Genomic DNA, 24,124 nt, shown 5'->3' with positions numbered 1-24,124 from the left:
AGTTCAGCCTTTCCACAGGAGGGATAATAGATGGCTTCCAAGAAGAGGAGTGCTATTAGTATCACAACACAATTATTTTGTCAGAACAATTTACTGACTTTGTGAATTTTGTTTCTGTTTGTTCATTCATTGGATAATGTATTAGAGGTATTTCCCCCTTATGTTGTGGGAATTCCAAATGCAATCTAGGAATTCTGAAAGTGCACTTTGGATTATTTGAAAAACACATTGGATGGACAGTTTCTATAAACTCAGGCTTCTCACAAAAGGGACAGGAGTAAAGATTACTTTTGTGAAGTCTTGTCTTTACTTGGGTCAGCAGCTTTTATCAGACAAGCAAACCATTCTACATGTGAAAAGAACTTACTGATGAATTTTGTATGTGCAGAATTCACACTAGGTAGAGAACCTCTGTGCAAGAGTCACAGGTTATCTGCTTGCAGAATTTACCAAATTACATACATACATATCTGTATATCTTCCTGCATTCCTTCCTTCTTCCTCTATCTATCTATCTATCTATCGTCTTGTGGGGACCCTTCACATCTCAGCATGGCATGGTGTCATACAGTTTATTACAGCAATGTTTTTGTAAAGGTAAAGGGACCCCTGACCATTAGGTCCAGTAGTGACCAACTCTGGGGTTGCGGAGCTCATCTTGCTTTACTGGCCGAGGGAGCCGGTGTACAGCTTCCGGGTCATGTGGCCAGCATGACAAAGCCGCTTCTGGCGAACCAGAGCAGCACACAGAAATGCTGTTTACCTTCCCGCTGTAGCGGTAACTATTTATCTACTTGCAGTTTGATGTGCTTTCGAACTGCTAGGTTGGCAGGAGCTGGGACCGAGCAATGGGAGCTCACCCAGTCACGGGGATTCAAACCGCTGACCTTCTGATCGGCAAGCCCTAGGCTCTGTGGTTTAACCCACAGAGTGGGTTATCACAGGTTATCTGCTTGCAGAATTTACCAAATTACATACATACATATCTGTATATCTTCCTGCCTTCCTTCTTCCTTCCTTCCTTCCTATCTATCTATCTATCTATCTATCTATCTATCTATCTATCATCTATCTATCTATCTATATATCTATCTATCTATCTATTTATCTATCACCTTGTGGGGACCCTTCACATCTCAGCATGGCATGGTGTCATACAGTTTATTACAGCAATGCTTTTGTACCTCCCTCCAATGCCCCCTCAATGTCATACAATGTATCCCTCCTGACAGTCACTTAATGCAGTGACTGTAATTTCCTCTTATTCCTCTACTGCACAGTATTATAAACAGATTTTTAAAAATGAGCATCAGACAAATTGGATGCCTCTCCTTTTACGACTGTACCACTGTAGACACTTGTTTCTAGGAAAGTGGAATTGGATCCATTTGATTGCATTTAAATTTTTCATGCTTCAGCAGTTTGTCTGGGAGCACAGTAAAGAAAAACCCCACAAGTGAGAAGAGTTTAGAATAATAGAACTTGATTTTGTATATTATAGCAGCACCATTTGCGCCGCTTTAGTTAGGGTTGTGTCAGCACTTCCATTATAAATCCCTGTTTTCAGGGGTTATAAGTGGTGAGAGATTCTTTTCTAAAAAAATAATTTTTTTCGGAAAAAAACAACTTCTAGAAAAGAACTGATTTCACTGTCATTATAAATTTGTTATGCACAAAAATAATATTAGGTAAACGAATAAGTGGCACAATGTCAAACCACTTTTAGAATAGGGGTGATTTGCATTCTTATTTTTTTAAATAGTACTTCTTAGAATGCCAGAAAATACCTTGGGATCATGTTGATCTGGGTTGGGGAACCCTTCCTCTTCCAGATGTTGCTGGATTTACAGCTCCTCTCACTACCAACAATGATGACGGGTAGTGAAGCATGATGGGAAATCTACTGCCACCACATCTGGAGGACCACAGATTCCACCCAGATATAGATGGTCATAAACCTGTTTTTACAAACTTTAGTAAGTTCTTCAAAATCCCAGTTGTGCTCCCCCTCACTGGCCCTATTCACTAGAATGGAACTTCATTATTCCACATGGTTCTGTGATTCTTTTTCAACAGTTGTTTATTATTATTATTATTATTATTATTATTATTATTATTATTATTATTATCATCATCATCAAAAAAGAAGTTTGAAGGGGAAGACCACTGTGGGAAGAAATAGGCTTCTTCTCCCTTGCCCCTTGCAATACACTCCTGCTGAAAATCACTATCCCAAAGCTGGCTTGATCTCACTGGGTAAAAAATAATAATGTATAATTGTCAATTTTGTGTAGAGTAGTTTTGGGCAGCAATATGGCATAAGGGGGAAAGGGTTAAGAAGCCCCTCCCTTCAAATTGCAGTTTCAGTAGCTAAAATTTGGAACACAAAAAGTTCTAACCTTTATGGCCCATTTGAAACACAAAATAGTGACATAACTGGCGATGCTCAGATTCCCCCCCCAAAGGTAGCCTAATTCAAAGCAAAGAAACACTTATTTTAAAAATACTAAAAAGATTTGGGAGAGGCAGGGGGGCCATGGCAGGAGCCAAACGGGGGTGTGTCTGTGTGAGGGCACCATGTTGCCAATGGGTTTAACAGAGGGAACCCCAAGCTCAAAATAAAAAATACCTCATGGCATGCTGGATCAACATCAATAGCATTAAGCATGGCACAAATGCCAGTGACTTTGTCCTCAAAGTGGCTTGCAAAGTGGTCACAGCAGGTATTCCAGGTCTCCAAACCACCCTCGCCTCCAACAGCATGTCCTCCTGTCCGTGATTTGTCAGGATTGAGGCATCCCTTCTACCCCCGTTATTCCCACCTGGGACATACAGATTGCCTATTCCATACCTCAGTGGTAGGGCACGTTTGGCCCATGGTCCTAATTAGACTTGCCAGGTCTGCCTATTTGGCACATCATGCTATTTGGCACCTGCCCTACATCTGACATCTGGTATGAGGCAGGTAAAGACATGGCTGTGCCAAAACGGGTTTTGCAGGCACAAATAAGCAGCTGAAAGATGGCATCTGCAAAGCCTTGCAAGCTTGCCTTTGCAACCTCTTAAAGTCGGCTGATCATCACATTTGGCAATGGCTTGCAAAGCACTTTTTATGGGGCTTCACAAGTACAGTAATAATAATAATAATAATAATAATAATAATAATAATAATAATAATAATATATTTATACCCCACCCATCTGGCTGGGTTTCCCCAGCCACTCTGGGCGGCTTCCAACAGAAGAATAAAACAATCAATTAAGGATTAAAAGCCGCCCTGGCTAATCACCAGGTCTTATGGCCCACTGTGGACCAGGATTCACAAAACTCAACAATCAACTGGTTTGTCAGCACTTTGTGGTCTGTACATTTGCATTTTTTTTAAAAAAAATAGTCACCAGATATAATTGTGACATCAGCTGATTGACTGACAGGTGGGCAGGTCTACCTGCTGGATCCACTTCCTTCCTCCCTTCTCTTCTCTAGTTGGTATATTTCTTATCCACATAGGGACAAAGTGCAGCAGCTGGAGTGCAAATAGCATAAGTTTGTACAGCACCCATAGCCCTATGTAGTGCTCAGGCAGTTTCAAAAGTGCAGCTAAAGAGCATATTTCAGGAGTATTTGGTGTTTTTATTTTGTTCATTACAATAAATACCATGCTTTCCCCTTTTTAAGACACTGTCTTATAACTTTTTTTCCTCAAAAAAACCACAGGGTGTCTTACTTTCGGTGGGATGTCTTATTTTTTTATTGCTGGTACGTTTTTTACGGCTCAGGGCGCTGCTGGGCTCTCTTGAGTGCTTGGCGCTGCAGCAGCCACTGGTTCCAGGTAGCGGGGCAGCAGGCATCCTTGGCCAGGCCAGGCAGAGGCTGCTGGCTCAGGCACTCCGCCCGCCGCTGCAGGGCGCTCCAAGCTTCTTGGCCGGGCCAGGCAAGGAAGAAGCAGTGAGCCCAGCGGTGGCGGCAAGCACGGAAGCGGCAGGGATGGCGGTGGACGAGAAGGCGGAGCGCGGGGATGCAGCAAGCAAGACGGGAGCGCGATCAGCTGTTAAGCGGAGCTCTTGGAGCACCGCTTCACAGCTGATTGTGCTTCTGCAGTGCCGGCCGCATGGAGTGACTCTGTGAGTGGAGGTGCCTGTGGGGGTTGGTTTCCGCGGCGGGGAAGTATGGCTTATTTTCGGGGTATGTCTTATATTTCTCAAATGCTTAAAAACCCTGTCATGGGTTACTTTATGACTACGTATTAAAAAAGGGGAAACAGGGTATAGCAGTGTCTATAAGACAGGTGCTATAGGCATTATAAAATGCAAACAGACTTTTGTTTATTCTGCATAACTAGCACTTATGCCAATTTAGCTATTTATTGCAATATTTCAGGGATGGGAAACCCTTTTTTAAAAATACCTGAGAGTCGCATTCCATTCTGTGTAACCTTCTGGAAACCTTCCTGCCATCTGAGGCAGTTGTTTCACCTGGCATCATGGGTGGACCATTCTCCCCCCGCCCCCCCGGCCTGAGGTTCCTCACCTCTGTCTGCAGTATACAGAATCATTTGGGAAAGGGAGTTGGAAATGAGTTTGCCCTTCCCTGAATTCAGAGAGTCTGTCCATCAGTTACTACAACTAGAGAACCTTCAATAGGGCTTTTGTATCACTTCTTGGTAGATGATGCTCAGATTCGAATCCTCTGTTCTGATACGTGCAGTATTGTCAATGACAAAAATAGGAATAGCTTATGAAGTTTCAGGATCTGGTGCTGTTTTATCCTGAAGATTATGTGTCTGTGTGTAGATAGATATACGAACAAAAAGCTGGGCATATAAGTGTTTCTGCACAGATATACTAGATTTGTAGCAAAACTTCACAATTATGATAAAAAAAATTCATGTTGTTTAACATTTATTTTTAAGTATCCTGAGTAGATATATTGTTTAAGGTGTATTTATCTGTGAATAGTTGTTTACTGATGCGTCCTTATCAACATTGACATATGTATGTATAAATAAACAAATATGAAATGGAAAGAAAAGATGTTTCCAGTGTAATTGCACTGTTAACTCGGCAGCTTTTAGAACGGTCACTTGAGGAATTACCCAAATCCTGTTTATGAAACGGAGGTGAAGTCTTTCCAGATTAATTATATTCAGCATGTAATTTCTAAACTTCACTCTGAATTTTGATTTTCAATTAACATTCCCAATTTGAAGATAATTTTCTATTTAATGTAATTGCAGGAAATAATTTATTGGCTGATTAAGACCGAGAGCCCAGCCTTCCTTAAGAAAACACTCCCTAACAAACCAGCCTTTAAAAGCCATCTCATAGCTTTGGACAGATTTAACCTATTTTCACAGCTGCACAGTTGCATTTAATTAGGATTGTGCACTGTTATTCATTGGTGCAGTTTGTAGTTGGAATTATTCTTAAGAGACATTTTCATTTCTGGGTTTGTGTCATGATTAATTTAAACTGAAAAAACCAGCCAGAGCTTATTCCTTCTGGAAGAAGTCAGCCCTGTTTGTAATTGGAAGATGTCTGTGAATGCTCAAGTGAATAGAATCGTCTTCTAAGAACTGTTTTAAATGCACCATTGCCTTAAAACCACTGGAGATTTATTCACAATTGTACTGTGCTGGTAATCAGAATAGTGTACATTTAGCTTTTATGTTTAAAATAAGGTGGTATGTCTTGCACCCTGATTCCAAATATTTGTCCTGACTTATCCCTTTCTAATGTTAGGATCCTGTTACTGCAACACTAATGTAATGGTTAAAATATCCTGCAGTAGTTAGAATTTGAAACTGGAGGAAAAAATTGTCCTGACTGTTTGAAATAAACCTCCAGGATTCAGCTATTTTGTTAGTTTAGTGTAGCACATACAGTGATAACAGATCATTCTGGTCATTGGCATTACTTTGGTTTGCACTCACAGTCTAAAGGTCAACATTAAACTTATTTGTAAGGTTTGTGGTGGTTATGATTATTATTGCATAACAGGTATCACTGTTTTGATACATTTCAGATTTATGTCAAACAGCCTGTAATACTTCTATTTTAAAATGTATATAATTAGATTAGCTGAACCAATAATCATTTTGTTCACTGTAGGATACTAAATCTGATTCTTCTCATTAATTGTGAGAAATTTAGCATTAGCTGTTAAATCCTATGTGAAACTTGGCCTGTTACATTAAAAACTACTGTTTAAATTGGAATTAACTTAATTATTTTTCTTTACACTTGATATTTCCTTCACTGTAATATTCATGAAAGCATGTGTCAGATCTGTAAATTTAACTGTTAGTCTCAGATTTCCATCCTCTTTAATCAGTAATTATTTGTCTATAGAAACAGTACTACTGAGTTAATGATTTGCTAATTTGAAAAATGCTCATGTGGTTTCCTCTGTTAACTGATTTGTGCATTTTTAAGGAAATGGTATGAAATCAATTATTATTAAAGAGTAATTAAGGTGGAAACCTCATTCTTGAGTTATTGATGCAGTTTTCACAATAAAGATAATTCTAAATTTTCTTAAGAATATCCTAAGTATATGTCTCCATTAATATATTTGAACTGTTAGTTTACCTTAACAGTGTCTTCTTGTTTCTTCATAAATTAACATTTTTTATTTTCTGTTTTTATTGAAATAATTATTTTTGAACATTATCATGAGTCTGCTTCTGTGGAAAAGGCTTAAAAAGATAATATCAAATATTCTTCTTAGAATAAAGCAGAGATTTTGAATGCATACCTTTCTTTATCATTGATCTAACACATTTGATTGTATTCCAAATTCTTTGCACCTTGTAGCAAAGGAACAATATGAAATAGAAAACTATTTTAGAAACTTGATTTTTAGAACACAAGTAATGCAAACTTCAAGAGGCAGATCATTTATTTATTTAACATTAGAGGACTTCTTGCATTATGAATCTAGTGCCATACGCCCCCCCTCACTCCGAAAGCTCTACCTAGCTGTAGTTAAAATAGCTTATGTGATCATTATGGTCTACAAATATATCATCGGGCTTATTTGGAGCAGCAAAGATAGTGGCTTATAAATTCTGTTTTGCAAGGGGAACACATTCCATAATCAAGTGATCAGTGGCTTTCTTGCTTAATTGTACAAATATACAAACAGGCAATTCTTGCATGGTCACTTAAATTAAGAGAACATGCAGGAAAAACCTTTGGGTTGTGAGGAAAAACTGTGTATGTACATTAGGAGCCTTTATGGTATCGAGGGTAGGAGAAATCACATACCTTTGGTATTTCAATATTATTATTCTGGCTGCACCAACCACTTCCTTCTCTGGCTTTAAGTCACAGAGGACTCACTTGTCTAAATCTGAAATTCACATGAAAGATGAGAACTTAATCCAGCTACCCCAAATTCTTCTTCTTGCAGTAGTGTCTTGACCAGGGGTCAGCAACCTTTTTCAGCCATTAGCCGATCCACCATCCCTCAGACCTCAGTTTTTTTTTGGGGGGGGGGAATGAACAAATTCCTATGCCCCACAAATAATCCCGAGATGCATTTTAAATAAAAGCACACATTCTACTCACGTAAAAACATGCTGATTCCCGGACCGTCCATGAGCCGGATTGAGAAGGCGGTTGGGCCGCATCTGGCCCCCGGGCCTTAGGTTGCCTACCCCTGGTCTTGAGCAAGGCTTTGTTAAGGTAAGGGATGCTCCTTGATCTATCTTTGTCACTAGAGACCCAAGTGACGTCGATGCCTAGGAGTGCATTTTGCCAGCATCTGCTGGTGTGCCACTACAAATGTTCCTGGGCTGAGAAAGTCTAGCCACAGTGACCTATGCATTGTTAATCTCAATTTTGAACTATTGCATGCACTCTATGTGGGCCTGTCCTTAAGACTGATCTACAGGCTGCAGCTGGTGCCAAATGCAGTGGCTAGGTTGCAAAGTGGAACAACATACCATGGACATATCACACCTGTGTTAAAGGAATTGCACTGGCTGCTGATCCTAGTTTGAATCCAAGTCTGCGGAACCAAGTCAAAGGTCTTGTTGTTAGACAGTTTGTTTATTTATTTATACCCCGCCCATCTGGATGGGTTTAGCATTGGGTTATCTGATAGAACAGTTTCTCACTTATTTATTTATTTGTAATATTTATTATACAATACCTGCCTTCATTCACCACAAGGATCCAGTGCAAGTTGTATCAGTACAGCATACAATTTTATATATACGCGGGTGGCTCTGTGGGTTAAACCACAAAGCCTAGGGCTGGCTGATCAGAAGGTTGGCAGTTCGAATCCCCACAATGGGGTGCGCTCCCGTTGCTTGGTCCCAGCTCCTGCCAACCTGGCAGTTCGAAAGCACATCAAAGTGCAAGTAGATAAACAGGTACCGCTACAGTGGGAAGGTAAACGGCGTTTCCGTGTGCTGCTCTGGTTCGCCAGAAGCTGCTTTGTCATGCTGGCCACATGACCTGGAAGCTGTATGCCGGCTCCCTCGGCCAATAACACGAGATGAGCACCGCAACCCCAGAGTCGGTCACGACTGGACCTAATGGTCAGGGGTCCCTTTACCTTCACACACACACACAACAAGTAAAATGATTACAGTTATAAAAACAATTAAGTTCCAACTTAGAACACATGCCACATGTAGACTGAATATAGACTGTTACCTTGGAAGGAGGCCCTATTAGTTATACTATGACATTCAGAGCTTTATTTCACAACAACTTGGAGCAGGTTCTTCTTCATGGTGGCTCCAGCCTGTGGAATGAGCTCCCTAGTGAGATTCAATAGTCACCTATTATCATAAGCTTCTGCTGACTGTTAAAAACATGCTGATTTATTCATTCAACGTTTTCTTGGCCTCTAATATCAATTAAATAATTACTGCCTGTTGAAATTGTGATGTGTTGTTTTTACTTTTTTTGTATTGAAGGTGAATTGTTTTGTATTGCATTTTTGCATTTTTAAATTTTATTTTACAGTGATTTGGTATTGTTCTAATGAGAGGTGGTATATAAATATTTTAAATGAATAAATAATATAAAATGGAAAACTTCAGACAATTATAGTGGAATCCTATGTATATCTACTCAGGCATAAGAGGCTTTTGAAAAGTGTCTTTTGCAGGAGATCATCAGTAAACACTAATTCATTCCTTTGATATTGCTTCCCGGCTCATGGCAAACCACACTTAGTTTAGGGATACGATGGTAAATTAGTTATGGAGGTGGTAGCAACAACAACAACAACAACTTATTTATACCCCGCCCATCGGGCTGGGTTTTCCCAGCCACTCCAGCTCCCCAGCTGCCTAGACAAGCTTGTAAAACCCTTTAAGGCTGCAGTGCTATGCATGCCTATCTGGCAGTAGCTCAACTGAAACCTACAGAGTCACTCTGTAGACCCTAATAATAACAGCAACAATCTTTATTACGGTCCATAGAGCCATCAATTCGTTACCAAGCGATACACAGCTGGGACACCCCGCCCTCAAACCACTCAGACATCTTACTCAAATTCGGAGTAGGAAACATTAGTTCTTGTGACCACCGATAAAAACTTTGCCACTGCTAGTGTTCTGGCATTTGACCGGTCTTCCAATAGGAACCTGATATAGAAATCCTCTGATTTTCCTGGGAGCAAGGCTAGCAGGGGTGAAATCACTTCAGCCCTAGCTGGCTCAAACTTCCCACAGTGCAGCACAATGTGTTTTTTGACTTTATTTTCCCCCCTTTTGCTGTATTTGCAGCCTAGTCTTTAAATTTAATAGAATGTATCTGTGTGTTTCCTTTTCTTATCTTGTAGAAGAATGTCTTCCAAGCAGGCCACCTCTCCATTTGCAGCTGATGGAGAGGAAGCAGCAACCCAGGACTTAGCATCACAGGAGCAGGAAGAAGGCAACAATGAAGAGCTTGTGGCTTCCCATCTGCCTCTACACACCCTATTGCACAACAAACCTCACTCCGAGGAGCTACCAACTCTAGTCACTACAATCCAACAAGACGCTGACTGGAACAGTGTTATCTCAACCCAGCATAGAATGGTATGTCCTAAATCTGTGACAACCTTTGAAGTGTTGCTTTAGGCAACTCTTCTTAATCATAACAAAAAAAATCCTTCCAGTGGCACCTTAGAGACCAACTAAGTTTGTCATTGGTTACAGGTAGGTAGCCGTGTTGGTCTGGATCGAAGTAAAATAAAAAAATTCCTTCAGTAGCACCTTAAAGACCAACTAAGTTTTTATTTTGGTATGAGCTTTCGTGTGCATGCACACTTCTTCAGAAGAAGAACTTCTTCTGAAGAAGTGTGCATGCACACGAAAGCTCATACCAAAATAAAAACTTAGTTGGTCTTTAAGGTGCTACTGAAGGAATTTTGTCATTGGTGTGAGCTTTCGTGTGCATGCACACTTCTTCAGATACTTCTTCTTAATCATGATATTTTCCAACTGAAATGACACAGTGCATAAGAGACCAATGTCAGTAAGCTAAGCAGTTCCTCTTATATGTATACAGGTCTTCTTGAATGAAGTCACGGGATTAGTTCACCTCCAAAAGGAAATTGCCCCTGTTTATTATCCTTTTCTTTCCATTTCCTAATTTAAGTCTTGGCACCTTTCACCTTATCAATATTGTATTGTGTTTGTGGTCATGGCGATGATGACTCTGTCAGTGATGGCTGAGCTGATACACTTGAATGTAATGCTAATTTCTTCAGGGAAATAAAGCAGCTTCCACCAGCCTCCAGATGTTTGGACAACAGCTCCCATTGTCTTTGACTATTGACCATACTGACTGGGGAGGTAGGAGTTGTAGTCTAACACCTGGAGGTTAAAACAAAATTTAAAAATTCCTTCCAGTAGCACCTTAGAGACAAACTAAGTTTGTCATTAGTATGAGCTTTCGTGTGCATGCACACTTCTTCAGATAGCTCATACCAATGACAAACTTAGTTGGTCTCTAAGGTTCTACTGGAAGGAATTTTTTTATTTTGTTTCGACCACGTCAGACCAACACAGCTATCTACCTGTAACTAGAACCTGGAGGTTAGAAAAGGCTGTTCTAAAGTGTATTTGAGCTCAGCAAAGCTAATTGCCTCTTGCCCAGTATATGAGATCTTATTGCCACGATAGGAGTTCTGTCTCCTTCACCATGCAGATAACTTCATGTCTAGTTTGGTTTCACAACTCAGAACACCATTACCCCTGCCACAGGCCACAGACATCTGACTCTAATGATTGATGTGTTGTTCTTTAAGTTCATTGGTTTCGGACCTGCCAGTGGAGTCCTGCACTGCAGAGGTGACTCTTCTTTCCAGTACCAATGATCAAACATGTTAAATAATGTAATTTTTACTTGACAACGAAGAGGAGAGAATGGCAAAAGTCATGTCACCTCCTTCTCATTCCTCATACTTATAATGGGACTTTGGACAAAATCACCCAGTGCTTATCTGGAGGGCATCTCTCTAGAGTGGCTTGGTTAACACAATGAAACATATTGAGGGAACATTCTTTCGGGCTGCGTGTGGCATATCAGTTTGTGGGAAATTATTTCTATTGTTAACCTGCAAACTTCAGATACACAGCAGCAGCTGTGCTGATAGTTGGATAAAATGTGTCCCCACACCATAATTGTGAGAGAACTCCTAATAGGATTCCCAGACCTGCTGTGTTCCCCCAAGGTACAAACTATCTACTCAGGCTGTGTGCTGAGAGAAAAATGTGTCCCTGAAGCCAGGTGTTAGGAGCTTAAAAAATTAAATGTGATCAAACAAATATCTTAAACAGTAACTGAACCTTTTATGTTCTTTAAAAGTGGAGAGAGGAATAGTAAAGAACTCAAAAGGAGATGGGGGGACAGATGGACAGTGTGGCACTGAATCTACATATCAATGTATTTGCAAATCTTCCTCCAGATTTACTTCTCTTTTTCTGGGGGAGGGGGTGGGTAGGACGTAACTTCATGTCAATACTTGCTGTTCCTCCAAGAAGCTGAAACAGCCACAAGTTACTCTCCCATTATCAGATTTCTGAAACAGGTGCATGAACTTTGCTCGAGTGACTTAGCTTTCTGGTTTCACTTTTCTTGTTTCTGAATAATACCCCAGCCTTCTTGGATAAAGTTCCTGAAAATCATTAGTAGTTAACCACATGTCCCTAAGGAGAGATCCAGTACGCTGTACATAATTCTCCACCTAAGTGAGGACTGCCTGTGAGTGGTAGTTGGTCCTAAGCAGAAACTGAATTCATGAAGCTTTAAAAAAATAAAATCAAAAATCATGTCACTTGAAATTATAAATGTCAATCAGTCAGAAAAAGTGGCTGAGATCTGAACTAATGGGGAAATACAACAGCTTAGGGATTGACTGCAGCACTTAACCTTCAATTGATAGGTGGGATCAAATATACCCTGACATAGGGGTGGGGTGGGGAAAATGCATTAAAACTTTTGTGTTGGTCTTCCACAGTTCCAGGTATTCCTTAATCATGGTGAGGTGTGAATTGCCATGTAGTGTTTCAATGGCTCTCCTCAGAAATCTCATTGAAAATGGATGTTTTTATTATTGCAGCTTTTGGGGTCAATTCTACTTCTCTTACAATGGCAGAAACAACTTAAAAACCATTCACATCAAATGCTAGAGGGGTGTCAAAGTGACATTTAAAGGTGCTGTTTATCTTCATGTCTACCATGCTTAGCCTAGTCAGGCGTGTCCAACAGGTAGATCGTGATCTACTGGTAGATTGCTGAATGACTGTGGTAGATCTGTGGCTCCCCCAAAGAAGCTCTATAAGTTTTGTCGTCCCCCAAACCCCCAAAACAGGGCTTTCCTTCCTTAAAAAAGCTCAACAACGTTAACCAAAAAAAGGGGGTAGATCACTGCCAGTTTTTAACTCTGCAAGTAGATCGCAGTCTCTTGGGAGTTGGCCACCCCTAGCGTAGAGCAAGGAGCACAGAGAATGAGAAAACAATACCTTGTCATTATAAATGTTATTTAGGGCCAGTAGTATCCATCAGGTTTACAAAACCCCTTTACAAATCTGAATTATAAGAACATTTCCCCCAGTTATAATCTTCCATGTCTGACAGCAAATTTGAATTTATTTATTTTTAATCATAGCTATCATTTTGTGCAAGACTTACAAATTTGGATTTTTGGGTCACTTCAACCCCAACTGCATTTGCAGATGTTTGCAAGCAACCTCAAAAACCTGTACATGTCCACTTTTTTCTGTTTACAGAAATATCTATACAAAATGTCTTCTTCAGGGTTGCGAGACAGCCCCAGCAGCTCAAAACCTACCACAGACAGTGATTGAGAAACCAGCAACACATTTAAAAGGTTTATTTAATGTAAGCAACTGATAACATGGGAATTAGCTAAGAACAATCTCTCTTTGGTTGGCACATTGGGGGGGAAAACACTCCCAAAATTCTCCCAGAGTTGCTTGTCCACATATCCAGAAGTTCTTTTAAGTGTGAAGAAGACCTAAATGATTTGTTGGGCAATGATTTTAAGGACTGTTCTGCTTTAATTGATTTGTTATCTTCATGCTATTGTGCTATTATTATTTTGTAGTTTCATTTTGTAATTTGCATATTCTTTGTAAGCAGCTTTAGATATAAATAGGATGTGACTAATAATTATGAATGATAAATACAAATTGCAGAACCCATAGGTACTAAAGTCATGGACATGTAGTTATCAATCATTCTCCAAAATCAGGTGCCTAAGCCCTAGGACTGAATTCAGCAATAAAACCTCACCAGAAAGTGAAGTCCGGAACCTCAGAGTGGCCACCAATCAGTCCCCGCTTTCCATAGGACCCAACTCCAGGAGGCTGTGGGTGCTTGGGCACCCACAAATCAATGAGAAAAGCTGGCGGGCAGCAATGGTGCTGCCTCCAAGAGAGAAGTAGTTCAGTTCCACCCTCCACAGCCAGCCAGCAAGGCACCCTTTCCAGGTGGGTGGTCAGATGCGGAGGCAGAGGCAGAGGCATGTGCAGTGGGCACCCCTGCCCATGAAGAGGCAGGTCCATAAGCTTAGCCATGGAAGATGTGTCCATAGCATCTCACAGAGGAAGTGTTGGGGATACACAGATCGTTTGTTGTTGAAGTCGCCACGGCATGCTTTCTGACATGTTGGGACATGTTGCACTTCTGAGCAAATCACTCATGTGAAGAGTTACTTTTGGGGGCCAAATCATAACGTATGAATAGAAGTTTTAGAGTGTCTACCCTATGCAGCTGTGTGAGATTAAAAAAAGAAAGTGGAATATGGAAATAGGCCTGGAAAAAAATACTATACAAGTCATTTCCAGCATTCTTTGTATGCAGCCCTTCTGAGTTATAACAAGAGTAACATATACTATATTGAATTTTAATGTTATCATTTTTTATTTTTTATTTTAAAAAAGACCACCACCACCAAACACTACACATTGACTAGAAATGTTTTCAAACTTTCACTCCCTTTTGATATCAGGAATTGCTTTTCACTGAGTCCTTTGTGTGTTCTGAATGTCTGGAAGCCAAAATATTTTGTTTTAACTCCCACTCTATAGTATTTCCCAGCTGTGTACTTATATGGTGTAATAAAAGGATTTAACAAATGGGAAATAGCAGCTGCATTTGGAAATTCCTTTTGTGCTCGCTCTTCATTTGACAGATTCAGCAATGTGCAACAACTGCCATGTCAGACCTGGAGTGGCTTCCACTTCAAGTATCTCATCTCCATCCTGGTGGATTTTACAGTAGAGAAAATACAAAACAATGGAGTGGGGGTGGAGGAGGATCCCAGTGCACAGTTGGATACACTGGCAGTCTGTTTCCATCCTTTGACAGTGGGTGTTGATGCTTATTTTATTGGAAAATATGGAGCTGCATATATATGTAATAATACACCTTTCATTCTTAAAGAATGGTTAGGTTTTATTTATTTAAAAGATTTTGTGTCCCTCCTTTCATGCAGATGAAACAATGCAGAGGTTTAAACCTTGCAAATCACGAGAGGACGCAGTGTAAGAACTAGGCATATTTTGGGTATGGAAGGCAATTGACCCATGAAAACAGCAAAAAGAGTTTAATAGTCAATAATACAGTAATTAGTAACTTATAGTATTATGGCTGTTGCTCATAGAGTCGATGCGGTGATATGCTGTGGATATTGATGTATAAATGAAACAAACTGAATGATTGATGAAATTGCAATGCTATCTCTATTTAGCGGTGGTAGCTCTTATCCTTCCCATTTCTCTAAAGTCCTTAGAGATTCTTTGGGGGCAAATAGACAGAAAGGGAAAACACCATATGGAGGAGCATGCAAACTTTCAAACTTGTAAAGGAGAAGAGAAAATGAAGATAGGACCAGGTGGGAAAGATTGCTGAAGTGGACATCTTACCAGCATATGAGAAAGAAGGGGCATTCTAGAGGCTGAGAGCCATTTGAGGTCATTACTACTGTTCAGGGAGCCTACTTGGGTCTACTTCTGCTAGACAGCATTTCTCAGGCTTCCAGGGCTAGTTCAACCATGACATTTTAAATTAGCACCACAGGCCAGTACTTAGTTTCTTGGATTGAAGCTCAGTTGGTTTTCATGAATTTTCCTTCAGATATCTGTGCTTACACTTAAGTACCCCAAGCAAAGATCTTGGCTGTTCTCTTGCCAAACCTGGGGTCTGTAGCTGTACATTCTGAGTGCATTTATAGCACCTTAACAGTCATGGCTTCCCCCAAAGAATCCTGGATACTGTAGTTTAATCTTCACAGAGCTACAATTGCCAACACCCGTAACAAACAACCGTTCCCAGGATTATTTGGGGGAAAGCCATGTACTTTAACCAACTCAGACAGCCTACATTCGGTATCCTGAAAAGGCAGCAAGTGGTTAGTTGTTTAATTTATTATTGTTATATTTTCCCTGCCAGGGAAGGAAAGAGAGGTCCTTATGGGACTTTCAGCATCATGTCCCAAGATAATTTGTCTGGCCCTGGGTGCTGTGCACCTTGATTTGGGGAAGGGGGCAGGAGCAACGTTTGCTGCTCTGTGTCAGGTAGCAAAATGTTTTGGGTTAGCCCTGATAACTTTCTTGCCACAACGAATTGCCGTTTCAATAAACTAAGGCTGCAATTCCATACACACTTACGTGGGAAAACATGGACAGGATTGCACTGTTGGGAATGAGGCAATGGGACTCAGTGGGACTAGCAAGTTATTCACTGCATGAAGCAACTGCAAACAACTATGGTTTGCACCACCAGAAATCAGGTGTTAGACAGAAATGCTTTCCAGTGTGAGGATGTTGCATCTAGAAAGGGTTGAAATGTATGCCTCTTTAGAAATTAATTACAGGGAATGAAACTTCAGCTTTTGTCTGGATGCACTGAGCTGATGGACTGCGTGTCCTTTTCAATTGTTGTGAACCTCTGTATTTGGAAGCGCTTTCCACCACCCCCCTTTTCCATTGCTGTATATTTACAATGTGTGTTTTGAAAGTAGCAGCATTTACATGCTCTAAATTGTTCAGTTTCTTTCCCCCTTTGGATGAGAAGGAATCAGGTATGCATGCTGATTAACACACTCCAGTCATTAACATGTGATTATGTGGGCTGCATATTGAGCACCTGCCAGAAGATAAAATCCAGTACTTTGCTACATCTGTGCAAGACTTTTTGCATTTCTTTTGTACTTTGACAGCTTGAGGGGGGGGGGGAATGGGTTTTGTATCTTTGTTCAGCATAATGAAGCTGTGTATGTAAAATGTTTTCAGCGAGGCAGGAAAACAAACCATGGACATTCGTTTCAGTTTTTGAGGTTACAAAAAATCCAATAGCAAGGACTTTCACTGCCCTGAAAGTGAAACATGAATCAACTAACATGCTGTATCACTGACATTCACACGCAAGCTACAATGTTCCTGCATGTTTATAAGGATTATCTTTTCTGGGATTTGGCCAGGGATCTCCTAATTCATAACAGTTTTATGAGATACCTTTATGTCTCATAAATGTCCTCTTTTTATGTGGCTCTTACACATGGTTTAGCAGTGTTTACCATACAGAAACACGAGGGCTATATTGCTTTCTCCCAACATTCCTCTGCAGGTACTGCAACGCATGCATAGGAGAGCATGTTAAATGTGTGCAGTGAAGGATTTATATGTATGGAAGTGGCTAAAATAATCCATTTTTACTGTGACTTTTACAATGGAATGCTAATGGCATTTACAATTTGTAGTTTTGGTGGCTGCTCATTTTACTCTTAAGTTACAAAGCCTTCATTTTAGTGTCTTGCTCTATGTGTGGACAATATATGTATATTTAAAAAATATTCCTTTCCATGGGTACAGAGGCGGAGCTTGCTGCTCTGGCTCCCAGAGCGTCACATATGCTGTGCACCCAGGGGCGAGGCTAGCCGCCTGCAGGGGTGGGGCTAGCTGCCAGGGGGTGGGGCTAGTTGCCCGCAGGAGCAGGGTGAGCGTCCCAGGGGGGGGGTAGGGCAGCGATGTCACCACCCCTCAGTGATGACACCCAGGACGGCCTGCACCCACCGCGCTCCCTTCCTCCACCAGTGCATGGGTAGAATGCTTTCTTTTGGAAGGAAGTTCCTATAGGCTTGTTTGGGTGGAATCTAAATGGTGCCTTTGCAGTCACAGATAGGGTTTTGATCCAGAGAAGGTAGAGAGGAGATACATTTGGTTGGTCCCTGCTTCTGCCTGCACTCCCCTATACAACCTCCCACCCTATTCCTAGAGGGACCCCCAACTCTCTGAAGATGATTTTCCACAGGGAATTGGGGGCTTCAGGGGGTGGACGAAAATGCCCTCCCCTCCTCTTCCATTAGAGATTCCTCTGCTGGATTAAAAGCCCCAAGAGTGGAAGGACAGCAATAGGACTCCACCTTTTGAAATTATTTACGCAAAGTCCTTGGGTGTTCTGGTCATTTTGATATGTGGGCTTCAAATATTTGAGTGATTAACTCTCTCGGTACCTCAGCAATATTCACTTGGCTATGTAACACTCCATGGAAATGTGTGCCCAGGATCTTATGGAAGAGAGCTGCTGGGTGGAGGGGTTGTTTCTTAGGATAAGTTACCGACGGGAAGGGTTAGGCATTCCTACCAAATGGCCATTGGACTGTTACACATGAATGCTGTGCAACACAAAACTTTGTCCTGGTTATTCCTTCTCTGTTTGTAAAACATTGACTTAGAGATTCAGCTTTATAGGAAAGCTTTAAAAAAGAAATAAAAGTGGAAATACACACTGAAACTATTCTTTTATACTTTTTGTGGAACCAGGATAACTTGAAAACTTTATATTAATGTGATGACTATATAACATTTTTAGGGGTGTTTGGGTGTGTAAATATTTGCTTCCATTATATGTTAACTCCACTTGAGATCCAAGTGCTAGCCTGCTGCCCTATTTTGGAATAAAAACCATTCTGAATATCCAACATTTCTTGGGTGTTTAGATGCGTGTGTCATATTAAATGCAAGGATTGATAAATATCTCTTCATAACTGAGGCCCCTCAACTGCATAGAAATGACGACTCAAGCAACTCATTCATGTTAGTAATATTTATTTTCTGCTTTGCTGCCCACACATGCAAATGCTTTCTTTGAACTCCTATAGAAATAGCAGTTGCCTTGTGTTTGCAAGTGTTCTTGTTGGCTACTGAACAGGAAAGCATTAACAGCTTCCAGTTTATGATTGAAAATTAAAGTACAAGTTACCATTTTAGCCTAGTATGTTTGTTTTTCATTTTGTTGTTTTTACTGAAAAACCCCCCCCCCATTTTCTGCTCTTAATATGTTGAAGCAGACAATAGTTTGCCAACAGTCTACAGCCTGTTGAAAGGTATTTTTCTGGATTTGGCTTCCTCAGATAACATTGAGGCATGCACAAGGTTATAATTTAAGAGATTCCTCCAATGAACAGGAGATCATGACAGGATAGGAGTATGCTGTTTATCTGATTTGCTCTTAAGGTAGTAAGGACAACCAGCTTGCTGTGGTGATCCCTTCATAAAGTGTATATTTAGTTAGTGCTTAATTGAGCCTAGGATCACTGGGGGCTCATAGAACTAGAAGCTGTTTTAGTGGCTATAAATTAGATGTAGGATCCACAAGGTTGTGATAAAGTATCATGGGCGTACCCAGGATCAAAACTAGGGGGGGCAAGGGGAGGGGCCAAGGCACGGAAGGGGAGGGGCCACAAAGTGGGCGGGAACGGCGAACTCGCGCTCCGCCGGGCTGTGCCCCTCCCTAGCAGCAGGGCTGGTGGGCGGAGGCGGAGCCCAGCCCAGCGGAGCGCGAGTTCGGCGTTCCCGCCCACCGCGCCGCGCTCCCTGGTTCCCCGCCGCGCTTGGCCTTGCCTGAGGGCGCGCCGGGGAGCTGGAGGGAGGGTGCGGCGCGGTGCGGCGGGAATGGCGAACTCGCGCTCCGCCGGGCTGTGCTCCGCCTCTGCCCACCAGCCCTGCTTCTAGAGTAGGGCAGCTGCCCTAACTTGCCGCATGGTGGGTACGCCCTTGTAAAGTATATTTATTTCCATGAACTATAAAGCATGTGAAATAAAGTGTTTTGGAGATACTGGTTTACATTGGGATTAGGCTGCAGGACCACCCTTAGGCACCAGTTCATTCTGGATCTTTCTACCTTGTTTCAGCACCATGTACATTCATTAGTGGAGGCAGTATGTCTCTGAAAACTCGTTGCTGGGGATCATGAGTGAGAAAGTGGGTTTCCCAGGGGCACCCAGCTGGCCACTGTGAGAACAAAATTTGGATTTAATATGCCTTTGGTCTGAACCACCGGTGCTGCACTTAGGTTGTTCTTTTAGCAATTTATATACCACTTAACACCATAATGCTTCAGTGGTATATACAGCAAGTTGAAACTAACTAACTAGACAACTTGCTGAAATCAAAAGGTTTTCCCTGGTCTGGAGAAGTTCAATAGGGAGGAGCCTGTCTGATATCATCTGTGTGTGTGTGTGGGGGGGTGAGTTTCACAGGACTGGCCCCATAATATTGAAGGGAGCCATGTACAACCATTGCAACTGTGATTAGAATGAACGTTCTTAACATGAGTTGGACTCTACCTGATTTCATTTGAGCCATGGCTGGGGATGTTCGCAGTGAAACTTGCTAAATGTCTGGTAAAGTGGATTTGTACAGAGGGAATAGCCACACTCATTCTCTAAACCTGGAATTTGCTGCATGTCCATATGGGGATCACATGCTAAGAGGACCAGTTAGCAAAGCATAGATGGGTAGTTTCATGCAGAAAGTGTGTTCCATTGATATGTTGGTGGGAAACAACATTGTTGTTGGCATCTGTCAACAATGGAGACAATGGAGGAGTGTGGGTTTGAGAGTGAAGTGAAACTGCTGGAGGTCTGCAGTGCCTGCTGTGGCTGTAGAGACCTATATGGGAGAGACAGGTTTTCTTCCAGCTGGGGCAAATGAAGGTGTCCAGTTGTGCTGCTGCAGATGCACCGTGGTGTTTATTTTCTTTGTGCCCCTCCCAGCAGTCACTGTCTATATGGAGACATTGCCTGTCTCCATATGGAAAACACCAAACCTTCACCAACAGCAAGGTTACTTTCTCTCTGTCTTGAAATAACATGTATGAGGACACAGAGAAAATAAAGGAAAATAACCTTAGGCTTTGTTGTTCAAATATATGGGAATCCTTCAGACATTTGTGTCAGGCACATAACACAATTATTACTGAAGTGATTTGCCTTTCAAGTAGCTAATCTAATAGGTGGGTCAGATTTCCAAGGAAATGTCAAGGAAAGTCCTTCCTTGCACCTCTATTTCCCACCTGTCCAGTTTGCACCTGCAGTTTTCTGTCAGCTCAGATCTAGTTGTTGTTAGTAAGCAGAAAGAGTGTCCAGTTGCCTCATTATCATCTCTCTTCTGTCAAATTGTGAAGTAGCTTTAATATATCCTTACGTGCATGTTTTTAAATATTGGTGCTGTTTTCATTTTTAGATGTTTCACACAGTGTCCTTCCAAATTCATGGGAGCTGGTTGCAGGAAAAATGTGTTTGCTTCTAATTTAGATTTTGATAATATACTTCAGCTATTATTAGATAAACTAATAGTCCTTCCATTTGCTTGCTTAATCCCTTGAATACCTTTCTCCCTGTGCAGTTCTCTTCTCAACTACATGCCTCTGTTGCTGATTTGAGAGGCAAATAAAGATCAGAAAGAAAACCCACTTGGTGCCTGGTATTTTTAAATGCGCAATACTTATCTGAAGTGATGGTTGTCTTGATTCACAGTATTGGCCTTTCCAGTGTTAAACGGACCAATTTTCCTCCAAATCAATTTAGGATGCGGTTGTTTTGATAATGGATCCAATGCAAAGAACTGGACATTGTTGTTTTCCACAAGGGAAAAGGCACTAAGATTAAACATTATGTTTGCCATGATCTATATGAATAGAGGGAAATTCCTTTTACTCAGAGCAGGCCCATTGAAATTAATGACATTGACTAAGTTAAGTCCATTAATTTCAGTGTGATTTGTGTTTATCATACAAAAATGACAAGCTTTCTTCAGTGGTGTCCCTGAAGCATAGTTTATAGAAAATAAATCATCTGGCTTTTCAACACAGAGTACTGGTTAACACAGGATGGTCATGGTTTGGTTTTGGATTTATGTACTCCAAATTCCATTACTTCTTTAATTGGGAAAATAAAGTTTCTATCACATAAGAACCAGAAAATTGTAGTTGGCCTTCAGACCAGATTGAAACTTTAATCAGTGGTTCTCAAGCTTTTTCTCTGGGCCACTCAGAATAAAAATTTGCTCACGCCAACATGGATGTAGCCAGGATTTTTGTAAGGGAGGGCAGGCTTATGTTGGGGGGAGGCATATCCTCAAATTTGTATTGATTTGTATTGATTGATTTGTATTGATTGATTTAGGGGGACAGTGCCCCCCTGCCCCCTCGGCTACATTCATGCATGCCACACCAATTTTTTTTTATTGATAACAAATACTTTGGAAACAACTAATATACTACATGAATGTTTAAACATTTCTTTTATTGTCCTTGAATCTTCTCACCACACTTGCCACCCTCCCCTGCCACAGCAGTGTGGTGTCCTACTGTATTAGAAAACTATTGTTTGCATAAACTAGAAAAGGTGAATTGGAGTGTGGAAGGAGGGAGTTCACACATTTGTGGTTGGTTTGGCTATGGGAAAAACCTAAGTGTTACATGTTAAAGTATGGTTCTTTTGCTAATACTATAAAAGGGCACATGTCTTCTTCAGCCAAGCCTTACTTTTTGTTTCTTCTAGCACTGCACCAAAGCATTAGCATACATTGTGCTTTGCTTATCTCGATGAACTGAAGTACTCTTCAGTTCCATTGAAAGAAAAGACAGCTAATTGCTTCTGCCCCATTCTCTTCAGTGAGTGTCTTTCCTTATAAAGGTAGAAGTTTCTAAAAACAAGATTATTAAAAGCAGAGAGATAGTTGTGGAGATTTTGCATGACTGTATTGAACCATGTTGTATGGTTGAATGGGTTACTGCATTCTCAGTGATGACTATTGGTAAATAGAATGCATTTCCAGCAGTTTTAAAAGTGCTGCCTCCTTTGTAGGTGATGGCAACAAAGCCATGCTATGCATATAATGCACCAATGAATGATGGTTTCTCATCAACATCATCTCCGAGGTCAGTGGCCCTTAGTAACCACAGTTGCCCATTGTTTGTTGTTTGTTCTGCTATTTGACACAGCCACTCCTTAATCTCTACATGTTTACAGTGAGAATGCATGCCTCACAATGTTGCCAGCAGCTAACCTTTGCCAGCACACTTAACTTAGAGACTTTTAATTTAACCTATGGCTTATGTCCATGGGATATTCACTTGATGATATTCTCATCCAAAATTGGAAATGATTGTATTCTGATTTTGAAAGGATGCCATTATAACTTGACTAGCTTTCTGTAATGTACATTTGCAAATGAGCGTTTGTTTTAGGCGGGAAAAGGTGTGAAAGTGAATTGTGGAGCCATTTATTCTATAAGATTAATACATCACTGTTGTTGAAAGCTAAACCTGCAGCAGGATCATGTGCCCCAATAGGGAATGGCTGCAGCTCAATGGCACAGCACGTACATTGCATGCCAAAAGCTCCAGGGTTTCCTGAAACCCTAGAAAGCTGCTGCAAGTCATGGCTGGGGAACCTTTTGCAACCCAAGGGCTGTATTTCCCTCTGGGGAACCTTGGGGAGGCACATTTCTGGGATGTGTGACATAAGTGGGTGAAGCCAGTGCATTAAAATTTTACCTTTGTGTATTAGACTACTTTTTGCACACTCATACACCTTTTTTTTTAACAGGTAGGTAGCTGTGTTGGTCTGTCGTAGTCAAAACAAAATAAAAAAATTCCTTCCAGCAGCACCTTAAAGACCAACTAAGTTTTTTATTTTTTTATTTTTTTATTTAATTTTGGTATGAGCTCATACCAAAATAATAAACTTAGTTGGTCTTTAAGGTGCTGCTGGAAGGAATTTTTTTTATTTTGTTTCAACCCTTTTTTTATCATCCATCCAGGCAAGCAGGAGTCAATTTCTGAGTTCAATGGCACATTTGGGCCAGGGAGAAGTACTCAGGAAGAGTCTGAAACAAGGCCTGTGAGGTTTGTAGCCTGAGGATAGGGAGTGTGGCCTGACATAGAAGCTTGAAAGGCTAAAATTGGCCCCTGGACCTGAGCCCCCTCCCCCATGCTGTAGAGTGGCATTACGGAACAAGATGGATCAATGTTCTGATTTGGTATAAGGCAGCTTTCCATGTTTCCTATCTCTATCTGTTTCAAGGCACTAAAATACCTTTTCCAAAACAAATGATGGCCAGTGCTGAATTAGCATGTTGGAAGATTCAATTCATTTTATTGTATTCAGGTAATGTCTGTCCAACAGTTAAGAAGCTGTGTTTGCCTGGGCCTTAATATAGGAGAGGCTGTGTGCAACCTAGGGGTTGACTAGATTGGCCCGCCACAGGGGCACATGCCCAGGGGTGTGCAAAAATTGTACCTCTCCACTCTGGCTCAGAGTAGCTAGGAGCCTGCCTGCCCATGCACACCTAGGCTGCATT

General features: G+C 41.1%; 1 protein-coding gene across 22 annotated transcripts in view; it reads left to right on the top strand.

Annotated features, from left to right (window-relative positions):
- SOX6 (SRY-box transcription factor 6) overlaps positions 1-24,124 on the top strand; it is a 420,354-nt gene that overhangs the window by 163,435 nt on the left and 232,795 nt on the right. For 19 of the 22 annotated variants that reach the window (XM_060275933.1, XM_035120001.2, XM_035119983.2 and 16 more), the window contains one exon: positions 9,805-10,042. The exons of 2 other annotated variants lie outside the window; for them this stretch is intronic. In XM_060275933.1, coding sequence (XP_060131916.1) covers positions 9,809-10,042 — 234 coding nt within the window. In that variant the 5' untranslated portion in view covers positions 9,805-9,808. Of the gene's footprint in view, positions 1-9,804; positions 10,043-22,129; positions 22,701-24,124 lie in introns of those variants that run through there. One more of the 22 variants, XM_035120083.2, reaches the window with a different exon arrangement.

The sequence above is a fragment of the Zootoca vivipara genome, chromosome 1 (assembly GCF_963506605.1).
Source record: "Zootoca vivipara chromosome 1, rZooViv1.1, whole genome shotgun sequence".
Classification (NCBI taxonomy): Eukaryota; Metazoa; Chordata; class Lepidosauria; order Squamata; family Lacertidae; genus Zootoca; species Zootoca vivipara.
Note: the sequence above shows the minus strand (reverse complement) of the source record. Positions and strands in the feature narration are given on the sequence as shown.